This window comes from Macrotis lagotis, chromosome 3, assembly GCF_037893015.1.
Source record: "Macrotis lagotis isolate mMagLag1 chromosome 3, bilby.v1.9.chrom.fasta, whole genome shotgun sequence".
In the NCBI taxonomy this organism is placed as follows: Eukaryota; Metazoa; Chordata; class Mammalia; order Peramelemorphia; family Peramelidae; genus Macrotis; species Macrotis lagotis.
Window position 1 is genome coordinate 84,639,691 of NC_133660.1, and position 14,860 is coordinate 84,654,550.

The following is a 14,860-nucleotide window of genomic DNA, read 5'->3' on the forward strand; positions in this document are numbered from 1 at the left end:
TGTGTGTGTGTAGGAATCATCTGTATATATGTATGTATATTTTTATGTGACTTTAATATACATTTCCAGCCCTCGCTAGTTTCTCTTCTGAATTCTAGTCCCTTGTCAGTAACTGCCTGTGATATTTCCAACTAGATATTTCATAGGCATCTTAGATTTAACATGTCTAAAACAATTCATCACATTTCCTTTAAACTCCACTCCTTTTTCTCACTGTCTTTTTTTTTTTTGAGGTCACCCAGGTTTGTAACTTCAAAATCATCTTGATTTTTTACTTTCTTTGTCCCATATGTCCAATCAGTTCTACATCCACTATGCCTTTTGCATTTGTCCCTTCCCTTGTTTCATATATTAACCTGTGGGCAATTAAAAACCCTCATCATTTTTTACTTGCATTATCATCATAACCAATAACTAACCAACTGCTCTTCCTGCCTCAACTCTCTCCCCTTCATACAGTTGCCAGTTACATTCCTAAAGTGACCATTTCACTTCCTTGCTGAGTCCCATATCTCTATATTGTCTTCCCAGTAGCAAAGAGAATACAAAGGGATGGGAAAATGATTCTGTTCCCATTGAGGTTTCAGAACCAAAAGCCAAGGTAAGATATTTAGAATGAAAAACCTAGCCATAACCATAATTGCCATTGCTAAGAAATGCTAGTTGAGCTGCTTGGATATGTTCATCTGAACATTTTGCTTGGCATCAAAGCCATGGGAGGAGTAAACTAAAGAGAGGCTTCATTCCTTTACTTTTCCTTAATCACAGCAATTTGATAAAACCTCTTCCATTATCTCTTTCTACTTGTTGCAGTTAAATGCTATTGCTTTTAAATGGTGTGATTGACTTGAATTTTGCTGGAATATCCTGGCTCCAGGCATGATGTTAACCAGTTACAGTCAGACAAAGATCCAACTTGAGAGCTAAAAGTATCTTCAGTGTGGGATGAATGATCTTCACTGGGTTTGTTAGGTTGATTCACTGGATTGACTGTGACTAGAGTGCCTTGTTCTGGATGGGTACATTGATTATGAGGACTGTGAAAGGATCCTACCTAAAGGCACGTGTAATCTCCAGATTTAGATATATTCTGATTTCTGTGGTATTAGAGTAGTAAGGGCGTCTCATCTGGGCTCAGTTACAGTAATAAAAACTGCAATCAGGATGATGGTAGGGGATTTTGAAATTTCCTTTGTCACTAAAATTTAAATAAGAAACCTATTTGCCATCTTCCACTCTCTGTTTCTATTATGGAAAGAGGGATTTATCCATAAAAATAATTTCAGTCACCCTATAGTACTCTTGCTTTCTATTTTGTCTTTTGCCCAGGTAGTGATTCTACCAACACCTTTCTTGGCATCTATTCAGATGATATGATACAGATACAATGAAGAGTTCAAGCTCTTTTCCATTACTTTCCTTATTTCAGTAAGTGATGAAATCAGGGAAGTCATTGGATTCCATTAGTATTAGTACCTACAGGAATTCTTGTGTGTATAAAGAGATTAATTGTAAAAGTGCTTAGGGTATTTAGGATGTTCTATGATTCTATGTTCTGATTTATGGCAATGTGTTATGTCAGTGTAGTAGTTACTTTTGGGATTGAAATAAATTCACTAATAACTGGTATTTTTATCAAAAGTGTGAATAAATATACAGATTGGTATGAACAAAACAAAAAGCTTCTCTTTAGCATCTGTCACCCTTAGATATGGGGCATTACTCCCTTAGATTCTTTAGACATCCCACCCCTCATGAACTCCATATTGTAGCTGGAGGGGCCTTTTTTTGCTATTCCTCACACTCAACGTTCCATGTCCTATGCATCTTTGCTCAGGAAATCCTCCAGAACAGAAATGTTCTCTCTTTTTTTCACCTCCATCTCTTAGACTCCCTAGTGTCTTCAACACAGAGCCCAAGTGCTTACACCTACAAGAGACCCTTCCCTTGCCTCTTTTGCAAATAAATTTATATTCTAAACTTTTGTTGCCTTTGACTTCCATCTCTTTCCACTTGGCCAGTAAATGTTTGCTTACTGAGACCCTTCTTAGACCTAAATTTCTAACACCAATTTTCCTTGAGGACACATTAAAAACAGTTATCTCCAAGGAATTGGAATGATGATGATAATAGTTGATAATAAATAATAGTCAACATTTAGATAGCACTTGATATGTGCCAGGGACCTTGCAAAGCTCTTGACTAACTGTTTATTTGATCTCCATGACATTCCTGGGAGGTATATGCTACCATTGTCCCCATTTTACAGTCAAGGAAACAGACATTCAGTCCATTTTATCCATAGTCACCCAGCTAGCAAGTGTCAGAGACTGGTTGGGGCTCCAAGCCCTGTTGTCCCTAGGAAGAAGTACCTAATAGACCTAGAGCTACAGGCTCATCCATAAGAAAAGAGACTCAACTGAACAGCCTCTGTGCCCCACTGGGTCTTCTCACAATGCCAGAAGAGACTGAGCAGTGGACATGGACCATATGGACAGGCCAGAATGGGTTCTGGTCTGTATCATTGAATTCATTTGTGAATTCATAAATTCATTTGTGAATTTGAGAGGATATTTTGTATATACTTGGATTTGGATGTATTCATTGGTATGATAATCCCTACCCTTAAAGAGCATGCTTTCTGTTTAATTTTCATTTTTGTTCCTTCAACATGTAATGTGGCATAATTACTTATTGGTTGTTTGATTATAGTTCACAATAACATTACAAGAGCAGTAGAGTTTATTGTGTTTTCGATGTAGGCTTGAATGAAAATAAAGTTGGTTAAACTTTTTTCCTCTGTCAAATTTGTTCCATACAGAAACACAGATTAAATTTATTTACTGCTTTTGATTGCTTTTATAAAAATTACAGACCAGTATATACAGAAATTTTTTTAAAGTTTTTGCAAGGCAATGGGGTTAAGTGGCTTACCCAAGGCCACACAGCTTATTAAGTGTTAGAGGCCATATTTGAACTCAGGTATCTGACTCCAGGGCTGGTGCTCTATCTGCTGCACTACCTAGCAGCCCCTACTCCTGGCTTTAGGGCCAGTGCTCTATCTACTGCCTCACCTAGACTCCCTGAATATGATTTTCCATATAAAATTTTTCCCTCTTATAAATAGATTTCCTCAAAACCTGCCTCTTAGTTCTATATCCCAAAGTTTTCAAGTGTGACAATCTGATTTAATATTGGTAATTCAATTAACAAGAATTTGTTAATAATCTACTATGTGTAAGGCACCTGACATACAAAAACATAGAACACTGCTTTCAAAGAATTTAAATTCTATTCAGGATCAGGCATGCATAAAAGTAAAATCAAAGCTCATCTTAGGTGGTGGGGGTATAGAAGATGGAAATGGAGCTTTGCTTTAACAAAAACTATTGATTTTTCTGATGATGCTGGTATTATACTTCATTCTCAAAGAAGACCATGACATCAGGGAGGTGATGCCATGACAAGCATATGAATTGTATTTTACTGAGGGAATGCTATGCTGAGTCACCAGCCTTACTTCCTCCTGCAGAGCCATCTAGGTCCAGTGGCCAGATATGAATCAGGACAACTGGAGTTGGCCCTGGATGTAAGGCAATCAGGATTAAGTGACTTGCCCAAGCTCACACAGCTAGTAGGTGTCAAGTATCTGAGGCAGGATTTGAACTCCTATCCTCCTGACTGCAAGGCTGGTACTCTATCCATTGTACCACCTAGCTGCCCTGAGTGATTTTCTGGAGCAGAGGTAAAATAGAGTACTTTGTAGGCAAGAGAGACAATCTGTTCAGATAGATGAGAGTGTGACAGACATGTGTGAGAAGAGTAAGTAGTCTAGTTTGATTGGAGCATTAAATACATAAAGTATAGTAATATGTTATATGCTAGAGATAATCATGACAGTAATTTTATATTGGGCCTACATTGTTCAAAGCACTGTGCTGAGTGCATTACAATTATTATCTCATTTGATCTTCATATCAACTCTGGGAGTTAGGCGGTATTATCATCCTCATTTTACAGTTGAGGAAATTGAAGGCAAATAGGTAAAGTGACTTAATCAAGGTCACAGAGTTAATAAGTGTCTATGCAGGTTTTTAACTGTTATTCCTGATTCTAGGCCCATTGACAGTTCTTTATAATACAGTATTGTTATTATTATGTACAATGTTCTCCTGGTTCTGCTCATTTCACTTTGTATCAGTTCATGTAAGTCTTTCCAAATATTTCTGAAATCAACCTGCTCATCATTTCTTATAGCACAGTAATTCCATTAGAATCGTATACTATAATTTGTTCAGCCATTCCCAAGTTGATGGGCATCCCCCCAATTTCCAGTTCTTTGAGTGGCCCTTATTTCTATTTGAGTTGACCCAACTAGACTAGAGGACTAATGGTGCAAAACTTGGTGTTTTACTTACTAGACAAATTATAATGAAATATAATAGATTCACCTCATTTCCTTAAGTCACAAATATAATTTAATTCAAACACGATCATTTGGACTCCTTCAATTTAACTTGAAACATTGACTATTCAGAACATTGACTATATATAATGTGCTATAATGAAAAGAATACTAGAATCAGAAAACCTGGATTAAAATCCTGATTGTATCATACCATGACATTAAATACTTCATCTTTACCTACAAAATGAGGGGACTAGACACGCTCTCTAAAGTCCTCCCCAGCATAGTCTGTGATTCTCTTCATCATTCTCCCTTCATTAATGCATCTCATGTTTGCCTTATCCATTCCCATTGATTCAACTTAACACCACCACACACTGGCCTAAAGCAATAGCCTCTTTACTGGTATGCCTACCTCTAGTCAAATTGACTTATTGGAATAAACTTCTTAAAATACTATTTTCATCCTGGTGTTTTCCCATTCAGAAGCTTTCATTGGTTCCCTGGTATTAAAAATCCTTTCGAACTTGACTCCATTCCACCTTCTAACCACTACTACTAATTGTACTGATCAGTACAAAGCAATTTGTATTTTTCTTTCTTGATACATATTTTTTGTGCCATTACCCCCCTCCCAGTAAAACCTCCTTTTGCTTTTTCTCTGTGAAGAGAAAAATCCTGTGATAGCCTGTTCAAGATTCATACAAGGCTTAGAACGAGCTTTACATGCAAAACTTTTTTTTTAACTTTCCAGTATACAGAAGGCTTTCTTGTTCTCCCTTTCATTCACTTGCTACATATGCATTTTTGGATCACATATATAACATGCTCCCATCTCTTCTGCTACCTAGATCATACCAAATCTGAATACTGTTAATAATTTAGCTCCAATCAATTTTTTCCCCTTTGCCACATTTCTTAGCCTTCCTCAGTAGGAAATGAGCTTCAAGAATGTAATTTGTAACTAGTCCTTTTTGCAGCCCAGAGAAACTCCTGCTCTTTCCCCAATCTAATAATGTATATTACATGGTAATTTTGGGTTATTTTTTTGCTCTCTGTTTATTCCTTTTAAAGGGGACTCATTTCCAGTGCTTAGCCCAGTGTTTAACAAATAGGAAATGTTCATTGAATGGTCTGTTATTATTTGTAGACTTAGCACCTACTATCACATATTGTAGCCTTGAAATCCACGCTTATTGATTGATTAAATACAGTCTCAGGCATTAGTTAACTTTTCATGAGTATTCTCTTTGCTAACATGTCTTACCTTTCCAACTAAATTATAATTCCATTGAAGAAATATTTGTTATGAGTTAGGAATAGAGGCTGCACCCTCAGTCACTGGTACAGTGAACTTCCAAGTGAGAAAAATCTTTCTACCAATGCATGATTGCAACTTCTTGTCACTTAAGTACAGTAAAAAGAATCATCTTGAGCCCTGAGAAGTTAATCGACTTGCCCAGTGGCTCACAGCCAGGATGCATCAGAGGTAGAATTTGAAGCCAGGTCATCCTAGCTCTAAGTTTCCTTTACAAACATTGGGGGTGGAGAGAGACTTTTTTGTTTTATTTATTAAAAATATAGTAGTTTTTTCTATGAGGTCTTTAATGTACTCTCTTGTTTCAATGATAGATTTTAGATTTTTTTTGGTATCTTGATTCAGTTTAATTTCAGTTGATTTCTCAACCTCTTACATAATTGATAGCATAATGTCTAAATCCAAACTTGATTTTATTTTCAAAAATTAAAATGTTATAAAAGTATTACATTTTAGTATTTCATAAAACATTACATACCAACATACAATTTTTAGTCTGAATATAGGAATATACATTCTCTTTCAAAGAGAAGTCTGACCTAGGTTATAAATAACCATATATAAAAATGCCCAAATCATTACTAATTAAATAAATAAGAAAGTAGTTTTTTGATTCTATATCATATCCATCAGTTTGGTAAAGATGACAAAAAATAAAAATGATAAATGTTGGAAGGACTGTGGGAGAAGAGGAACATTAATGTACTGTTGGTAGACCTGTGAATGACTACAACCATTCTGGAAAACAATTTCTAATTATACACAATTAAATTACTTTGACTCTCAGATCAGTGCACAATAGATATCAAAGAATGAAGAAAAGATTCTATAAATACAAAAATATTTATATCAATTCCTTTTGTGGTAGAAAAAAAGTGGAAACTAAAGGGAGACCTTTTGAGGAATAACTAAATAAATTGTAGTATATGAATATAATGGAGTATTTTTGCCCTATAAGAAATAGGAATTAGATGATTTTAAAGAGATGTCAAAAGATATGTGAAATGATTCATAGTGAAGTAAGCAAAACCAGAAGAATGATTTAAGCAATATTAATATTGCAAAGACAACTTTTTAAATGCTGTAAGAGCTATGTTCAATACAATGTCTATCCATGATGGTCATGATACTATCCAACTCCTGAGGTGATGGTGATGGATTTAGGGTACAGAATGAGACATATATTTTTGAGTATCACCATTGAGGGAATTTGTTTTGTTTGACTGTATATTTGTTACTTGAAATTTGTTTTTCATTTCTCTCATTTACAGTGTGACATAGGGTAATGAGGAGGGAGAGAAAATATGTTTCCTTTAAATTCTAAAAAATAGAGAAGTTGGAAGGGTATCACTGATGTGAAATGTTCCCTGCACTTTCAGATGAGTTCACTCTAATGTTAGTATCACTTAATGATTTACTTTATTACAAAAAAGTCTTTGGAAATGGGGATAATCTGAGAATGTTTGAAAGTTTTTTAAAAGTTAATAAAACTTTTTATAAAGATCTGCAATTAAAAGAACTTCATTTCCTACAAAATAACTATATTATAACACTTGATTATATTTTATAAAATATTCCCTCTGGAATGAACCTGTATTAAAGCCTGTCACCTTGGTAGATCTGGTATAGACTGAGGTAATTGGCTAAACCATGATCAGACAAAATCATGATATATCTACAGGTAGAAGATGGATCTTCAAGACTCCTCTTTTTGGGGAGAAAGCCCTGAGACATCATGTTGTGTCCTCAGAAGGAAAGGAAAGACTGTTTCAAGTGGTTTCAGAATACAGAAATGAGCATAAATTTATACTAAAATAAATTATACCAATAAATTTAAGAAGTCTTTTTAAAGAGGTGCCTTCAGATTTCTAGCTTGTGTCCATATGTTTGTTCATAATTTTTGGAATTTGAATCACTTATAGAGGAGAATTCCTAGTCATGCCCTCTTAAGTTGTAGTGGTAAATTCAAACTTAAATTGAGGTTTTATTTTAAGTTTGTAAGGATATTTTAGAAATTTTTGTTTCTGTAACAAAGAATTATTATTTAAATTACCTAGTCATGGGAGGCAAAGTTTACTGTATAGGAAAAAGGAATTAATTTAGAGAATGAGAACCATAGTTTGTTATCTATAAAATGGCAAAGAGAGGGCCAGTTAGACTAGATTGCCCCCTAAAGTCTCTTCTCATTCTAAATCGATGATTTGTATATGGACAAAATATTGCAGGATATACTTTAGGGTTTATCATAGCAGGAAAAGAAAGTTTGATCCCTAATTTTAGAGTATCATTCTGAACCTTCTAAGTATAAATTGAAATAATTGTTATGCTATATGACTTTGTTTTTGAGAATATTAAAAAAGAAATTATAATTCAACTTAAATAATAGGTGCTTCTGGTTAAAGACCTCAGAAAATTAGGTTTTTACACTTAAAAGATTACTTAAAAATATTACTATGACTTAAATCTCCTCAAGATATAGTCAGTGGATTCTCATTATTCTTCTAATAATCCCTGTACTAGTGAAAATTCATCTTTGCCTTGAATGATCTTCATTTTTTTTCCTATAAATCTTCCATTGGTTAACCACTTAAACAATATCCTAGTCTTCTTTGGGTTCTTTTAATATTCTGTTAGGATTTTTTTTATAACTTTTAAGATTTAAATTTGCTTAGCTAAGTCAGTAAACAGTGGTATGTGCTATTCAAATTAATTACATGGTTGTGAAAATGTTTTCTAGAAATATTATGCTTTCTATAGTACTTGGTAAAAAAGTACATAATTAAAATCAGATAGTAGTATTTGTTTGCTGCCTTTATCTTAAATGTACTTATTTTACTTAATCATGCTGTTGTTCCTATAGTTTGCCATATATTTTCTAATACCATTTTTTAGAACCTTTAATTCCTGTAATTGTTCATCTGCTAACTTAGCTGTGGTAGCCTCCCTGGCCACTCTACTCTATCCAATCATGGTTTCCCTTTCACTCATAACCCCTGACTCTATCATTTACTAATTGTGGGAGGAGAGTTGGAATATTCATTAAAGGCTTTTCCTCTATCAGTATCATTCAGTAACCTCTCCTCTTTTAAAATTCATTCAATTCACATTTATCCTCCAGTGAAAATCCTTGTGACTAATATCTGCTAATCTGCAAGACATTCTCTTTCCTTCTTTAAGGAGCTCAGTACCTTATTCACATGAAGTTGAGTCCCTTCTCCTTTTTCCTATTTTACTTCTTACTCTCCTGCTTGCAGAAACAATCCCATTGCTTCCTATCACAGATTGCTCCCTCTCTCATCTCTACTTCACCTGTCTTCAAGCTCTCCCTATCTACTGCCTTTTCCCCTACAGCATACCAACATGCCCAGGTCCCTTCGTCCTTAAAAAATCCTCTTGATCCTTCCATCTCCAGGAACTATTGCCCTATAACTCTTCTCCCTTTCATAGCTAAACTCCTTAAAAGGACCATCTTCAATTGGTGCCTCTACTTTTGTTTTCTTCTCCTTCAGTTTATAACCCTATATCATTATAATGATAATGATCTTATCATTTTCCCCAAAATGGCTTCTAATTGCCAAAACCACTGACCTTTTCTCAATCATTATTCCTTCTTGACTTTTCTCCAGCTTTTTTGACATTGTTGATCTCCCCTCTGTTCCTTAATTTTCTCTTCTTTTCAGGTTATCAGGACACTGCTCTCTTCTGGTTCTCCTTCAACCTATCAGACCTCAGTTTTTCTATCTCTTGCGGGATCCTAATCCAGATCAACCCAATAACCAGGATCTGTCCTGGACTACTCTTTTCTTCTCTCTTTGTAGTATTTCATTTGGTGATCTCTTCAGCTTTTCTAGATTTAATTTTCGTCTCAATGCTGCCAATTCTCAAATCTACCCATTCTTCCCTAACATCTCTAATCTTACATCTCCAACTGCCTTTCAGATATCTCCAACTGGTTGTTCAGTACTATCTCAAAATCAATATGTCTGAAACTGAACCCATTATCTTTTTCCTAAACCCTCCCCTGACTCCTCACTTCTCTATTATTGTTGAGAATACCACAGGTTATATGAGTCTCTCATTTTAGCAATTTAGATTTCATTCTTGACTCCTCACTATCTCTCATTCTTCATATCCAATATGTTCCCAAGACCTATTGATTTCACCTTAGCAATATCTCTCAAACATGCCCCCCTTCTCTCCTCTGATACCACCCTGCTGCAGCCTCTCATCATCTTACACGTGGACTATTGCAGTAGCCTGCAGTAGACTCTCCCTATTCCAATTTATCCTCTTTTTAACACCGAAGTGATAGGCCTTAGAATTAATTATAATTAAATCATGCTAGAACCAGCATCCAATTCTGATACTTTCCTTACCCTGAAAATAACGAAGTGTTTATTTAGCCCTTAGTCATTGAAAGTTTGTTGTCTCAGACAAATTGAGACCTGGGAAAGACCTTAATTTAGTAAAGCCAAGGCCATCCCCTACATCCTGGATCATTCACCTACATGTTTAGGACATTTCCCCTCATGATGTCGTTAGTCCTCTGGCATCAAAGATCAAACAATAATGGTTTTCCTAAAAAACATGTCTAACTATGTCTTATCCCTCTTGCCTTCAGGATCCAATACAAGATAAAGATAAGAAAAGGCCACTGTATTCAACCATAAAAGTCACCAAGATAAATAAAAGTGATCTATTTGGCCATCAAAGTCTTAATTTCATTAATTTCAGAACAATGGCCTCCTGGCTATTCCATAAATAAGATACTTGATCTCTTTCTCAAGTTGCCCCCCCCCACTCCCCCTCTGTTTATCTCCACCTACTGGTTTTCCTGGCTTTCTTCTAGTCCCAAATGAAATCCTATTTCCTATAAGAAACATTTCCCATCTCATAATTTTAGTGCCTCCCCCTTTTAATGATTTCCTGTTTTTCCTGTATATAGCTTATTTATACTTAACTTGTTTGCTTGTTTTCTTCCTCATTAAATTCCCCAGGATCCTTGGGGTGGGGGGGGTGTCTACCTTTTGCTGTTTTTTTCTATTTCTAGCCCTTAGCACAGTGCCTTCCCAGCACATAAAAGGCTTTTAATAAATGTTTATTGATTGAATGGCTGAGTTTTCTCACTATGCCCATGAAATAGCAAAACCAGTCCCTATTCATATATCTCTGAACAGGTTGCATTTTTTATAAATGAATTTAATTTTTTTTAGGTTGTTGCAAGGCAATGGGGTTAAGTGGCTTGCCCAAGGCCACACAGCTAGGTAATTTTTAAGTGTCTGAGGCCAGATTTGAACTCAGGTGCTCCTGACTCCAGGGCTGGGGCTCTATCCACTGCACCACCTAGCCACCCCGAATTTAAATTTCTTAACTGTTTTCTTTCTCATTTCAGTATTTGTATATCTAGTTCCTTGCACATTGCTTGTCATGTAATAGGTACTTCATCCTCATTTATTGAGTGCCCTTTACTGCCAGCAACATACAACCCTTTCAAAATAAAAAACATGCCCAACCAACAACTCCTAGTTCCATATTGGACCTAAAACTGAATTATTTGCCACTTTTCTATGTATTTAGAAAGATTAAAATCTGGAAAAATGACTTTTTCTTAGTCTTTAATAACCTTGCTCTCTCCTCAGTATTTGATGTCATTAATAATTCCTTCCATTTAGATATATTCCCTCTCTTGACTTCTGAGATATTCTGTTTTTCTTCCTTTCTCTAACCAAATCTTTAAGAAATACATAAACATAGGATTTGTTTTCTCTCAAAACCTATTCTTCCTGTTTATGTTACTTATAACCACACTCTACTGCTTTTGAAACATTGGTATTCTTATCTCAGTCCTGCCTTTCACTTCCCCTAACTTATGGTTCCCAAAATTTCTCAGTTCAGTCCATGCCTTTCAGATTCATCCTTACCTCTTTTTTCCTACTGCCACCAACCATTCATTATAAAAATCTGAACATGTCACTTCTGCTCAAACCATCCAGTTATTCTGTAGCACTTATCAAAGTTCATGCCCCATATCTGAACATCCACAGCCTTCAAAACAAGAATAGTAACCAATCTTTGTGTCTTTCTCTTAGACTTTTCTTCATGTTGCATAGTCTAACCAAATTGAGCATCCCGTGGATGCTCAGATGCTTTTTCTACCTGCCTGCCTTTTCACATGCTGTTCCCTGTATTTGAAATGCTCGTGTTCCATAAAAACCCAGCTCAGATGCCTCTTTTTATGAAACTCACCTTGATCTCCCAGTCAGTGATGAAAGTTTCCTCCAATTCTTGTGATGTTTGTGTTGCATTCCCCACGAGATTATAGGTGTCAGGAGGGCAGGAAGCCTGTCTCATTTAAAGGCAGAGAGGTGGTGGGGTGCAGAGAGTGCAGGGACTGAACTCAGGAAGACTTCAGTTCATATCTAGCCATGTATGAACCTGGGCAAGTCATTCTGCCTCTGCCTCAGTTTCTTAAGTTGTAAAATGGAGACAAAAATAACCCCAACCAAATGAGATAATATTTTGTAAAGTATTTATTCACCATATAAATACCTGCTTTCTTCTCCCTTATTTAAATTACTTAACTCCTCTAGAGTAGAGTAGATGCCTTAATAAATATTCCAATTGAATTGAAAATCAGCTGTCGAAGTGTTGAAACATGTTTTCAGAATTATCTTTTGTAAATTGTGTGAACCAAGACCAAACCAGTGCCCAATTTAGTTGATGCTACACATGGAACATTCTTGTTTGTCCTTTGCATTAGAGAACATTACATGATATATAATGCATACATTAGAGAATTTAAATGATAATTACTTTCATTTAAACATTTAGTAAAATATCAAGAATTTTGTCAAAAAATATTAGCACTATGTACTTTTATATTTAATTCCATATGAGCAGTCATTTAAAAAACTTATGTTATATATCTAAATTTTTTTAAATTCAGTCTTTTGAATTAATTGAGGCTTAGTAAGTTAATAAAATATGAATTTAAAAATATAGAATTGTGAAATAAACTAAACTAACCCTGTCAAGAAGTGGTTTAACTCCTACTGTTTTTGCTAGTGGAGAGGATAGAAATAGGCAACCAATAACTGATTTAAGACTCTGCTATGTATGACTCAGATTACTGCTGCTAACTTCATTCTAGGTCAGTCATTTGATCAGTTATCTAGGCCTTCTTACATTTTATTCCTACATCTAATATTTATTATGAAATAACATGAGACCCCCAGGAGTTAGTAAAGGTGCTTCTTATCCTTTCCTTTATTCTATTTTTCTCTAATGACTTAGCATTTCCATTTTATTGATACTAAATTATAAAGTATAAATAAGGAGCTTCAGAGCATGAACTATACTATAGAATATTATAATCTGAATGCTTTTAAAATGCCATATTTGTGCATTAGAATATCTCAATTTTTGAATTCTAGTTTCTAGATATTTGTAATATTTTTTATAACTATCAAAATCACTTTTTTAAATTCAGTATGAAAATATTTAGGAGAGGGATCTTATTTTTTACAAAATATTTTCTAGACATGAATGTGCACAGCACCCTGAAATACTGCATAAATGTTTCTTAAGCTAAAGAAATACTGAAGAAATAAGAAATGCATATGTGGAAACAGTATATCATGCATGCAAAATGAATCATTTTCCTTAACAATTAAAATACACACAGGATACTGTTATCCAGACATAAGCATTCATGGGCATGCATGTATCCTGGATATCTGCATGTTGAAATAAATATACTTGTCTTTTATTTAAATGACTACACATTCAAATTCATAGAAACCATTTATTTGAATGACTTCCATATACATGTAAGAACATTAATTTCAGTGTTTGTTTTGTTGTCGTTTTAAAATAATCTAGTTATAAAAACTATGCTAATGCTTCTCTTGAAAATTTTGCATGCGGAGGTCAGGAAATTCAAAGATAAATGCTCTGAAAAACAGTGAAGCTGTTTTGCCTTAATAGGTGTCTATGTTTCTAGCTGGTACTTAGAGCATCTAGCATTATTCAAAATCAGCATATCACCTAACCTGGCATTGATTCAGTTCTGTAGGCAAGAATAGCCAGAAAATTTCATTTCCAAACAACAATTCAGTATAGTTAGAAAAAAAAATTTAGAGCATCTTTTTTAAAAGTCCAATGATACTTAAAGTTGGTGTTCAGGAACCTTGTTTTCTATTGGGAGGGGTGGATTAGTATGAGGAATATTTTCAAGTAGGTAGAATGTTAGTTTTTTTATATGATTTCAAATTTTCCTTCAGTATATAAACAAATAATAATAGATGGAAGTTTAACAGTGCCTGCCTGTGCAGACTTAATATTTAAATAAAAGGGCAAAAAAGTCATTATACTACCCATAACTTTGAATTTCCTACCTTTCATTGCATGTAAAATAGCTATAAATTTCAGTGAAAATCTACTAAGTTTAGTTTGTATTTTGCATGTTTAAATACAGTTTGAAGCAATAGCAAAATAATAAAACAGTTTATTGCTCTGCTATCAACAGTAATTGTCAATAAATAAAATTTTTAAAGGACAATTTTATTCATGTAACCTTGTCTGTTTCTGCTTTAGGGAGTGAACTACTTTATGTCCAAGGGCATCTTAGATGATTCACCAAAGGAAATAGCAAAGTTCATCTTTTGTACAAGAACACTAAATTGGAAGAAGCTGAGAATCTATCTTGATGAAAGGTAAAAATAAATAAAAATTAGTTTGAAATTCAAAAATTTTTAACCACAATATTAATTTATTAATTACTTACATTAATTAGGAGCCAGGTTTTCATTTGGATATAGGCAGTTCTTAATAATATTTTAATAAAATAAAGAATTCATGATGTCCAAAGATTAGAATGAAATAAGGCAGAACGTAAGATAATTTGCAGGGTCTTCTATACCAGGTTAAGGAATACTTAGGGTATCTTTTAGGGAACAGGGAGACACTGAATACTTTTGAATAGTAGACTTATAATTCATATGTAAGTATTAGAAACATTATTTTGGCATCTCTGCAAAGAGAGTGAGCTAAAACAGGAGTCAAGTAGACCAGAAAAGAGAATATTAAAAAATAATTCAAATGAACCAGGGGAATTTCAAATGTTCCTGTTGGAA

At 34.4% G+C, this 14,860-nt stretch overlaps 1 protein-coding gene across 4 annotated transcripts in view; it reads left to right on the forward strand.

Annotated features, from left to right (window-relative positions):
- The window catches only part of FBXO8 (F-box protein 8), a 56,036-nt gene that overhangs the window by 26,550 nt on the left and 14,626 nt on the right, over nucleotides 1-14,860 (forward strand). For all 4 annotated transcript variants that reach the window (XM_074228955.1, XM_074228956.1, XM_074228957.1 and 1 more), the window contains one exon: nucleotides 14,322-14,440. In XM_074228955.1, coding sequence (XP_074085056.1) covers nucleotides 14,322-14,440 — 119 coding nt within the window. The remainder of the gene's footprint in view (nucleotides 1-14,321; nucleotides 14,441-14,860) is intronic.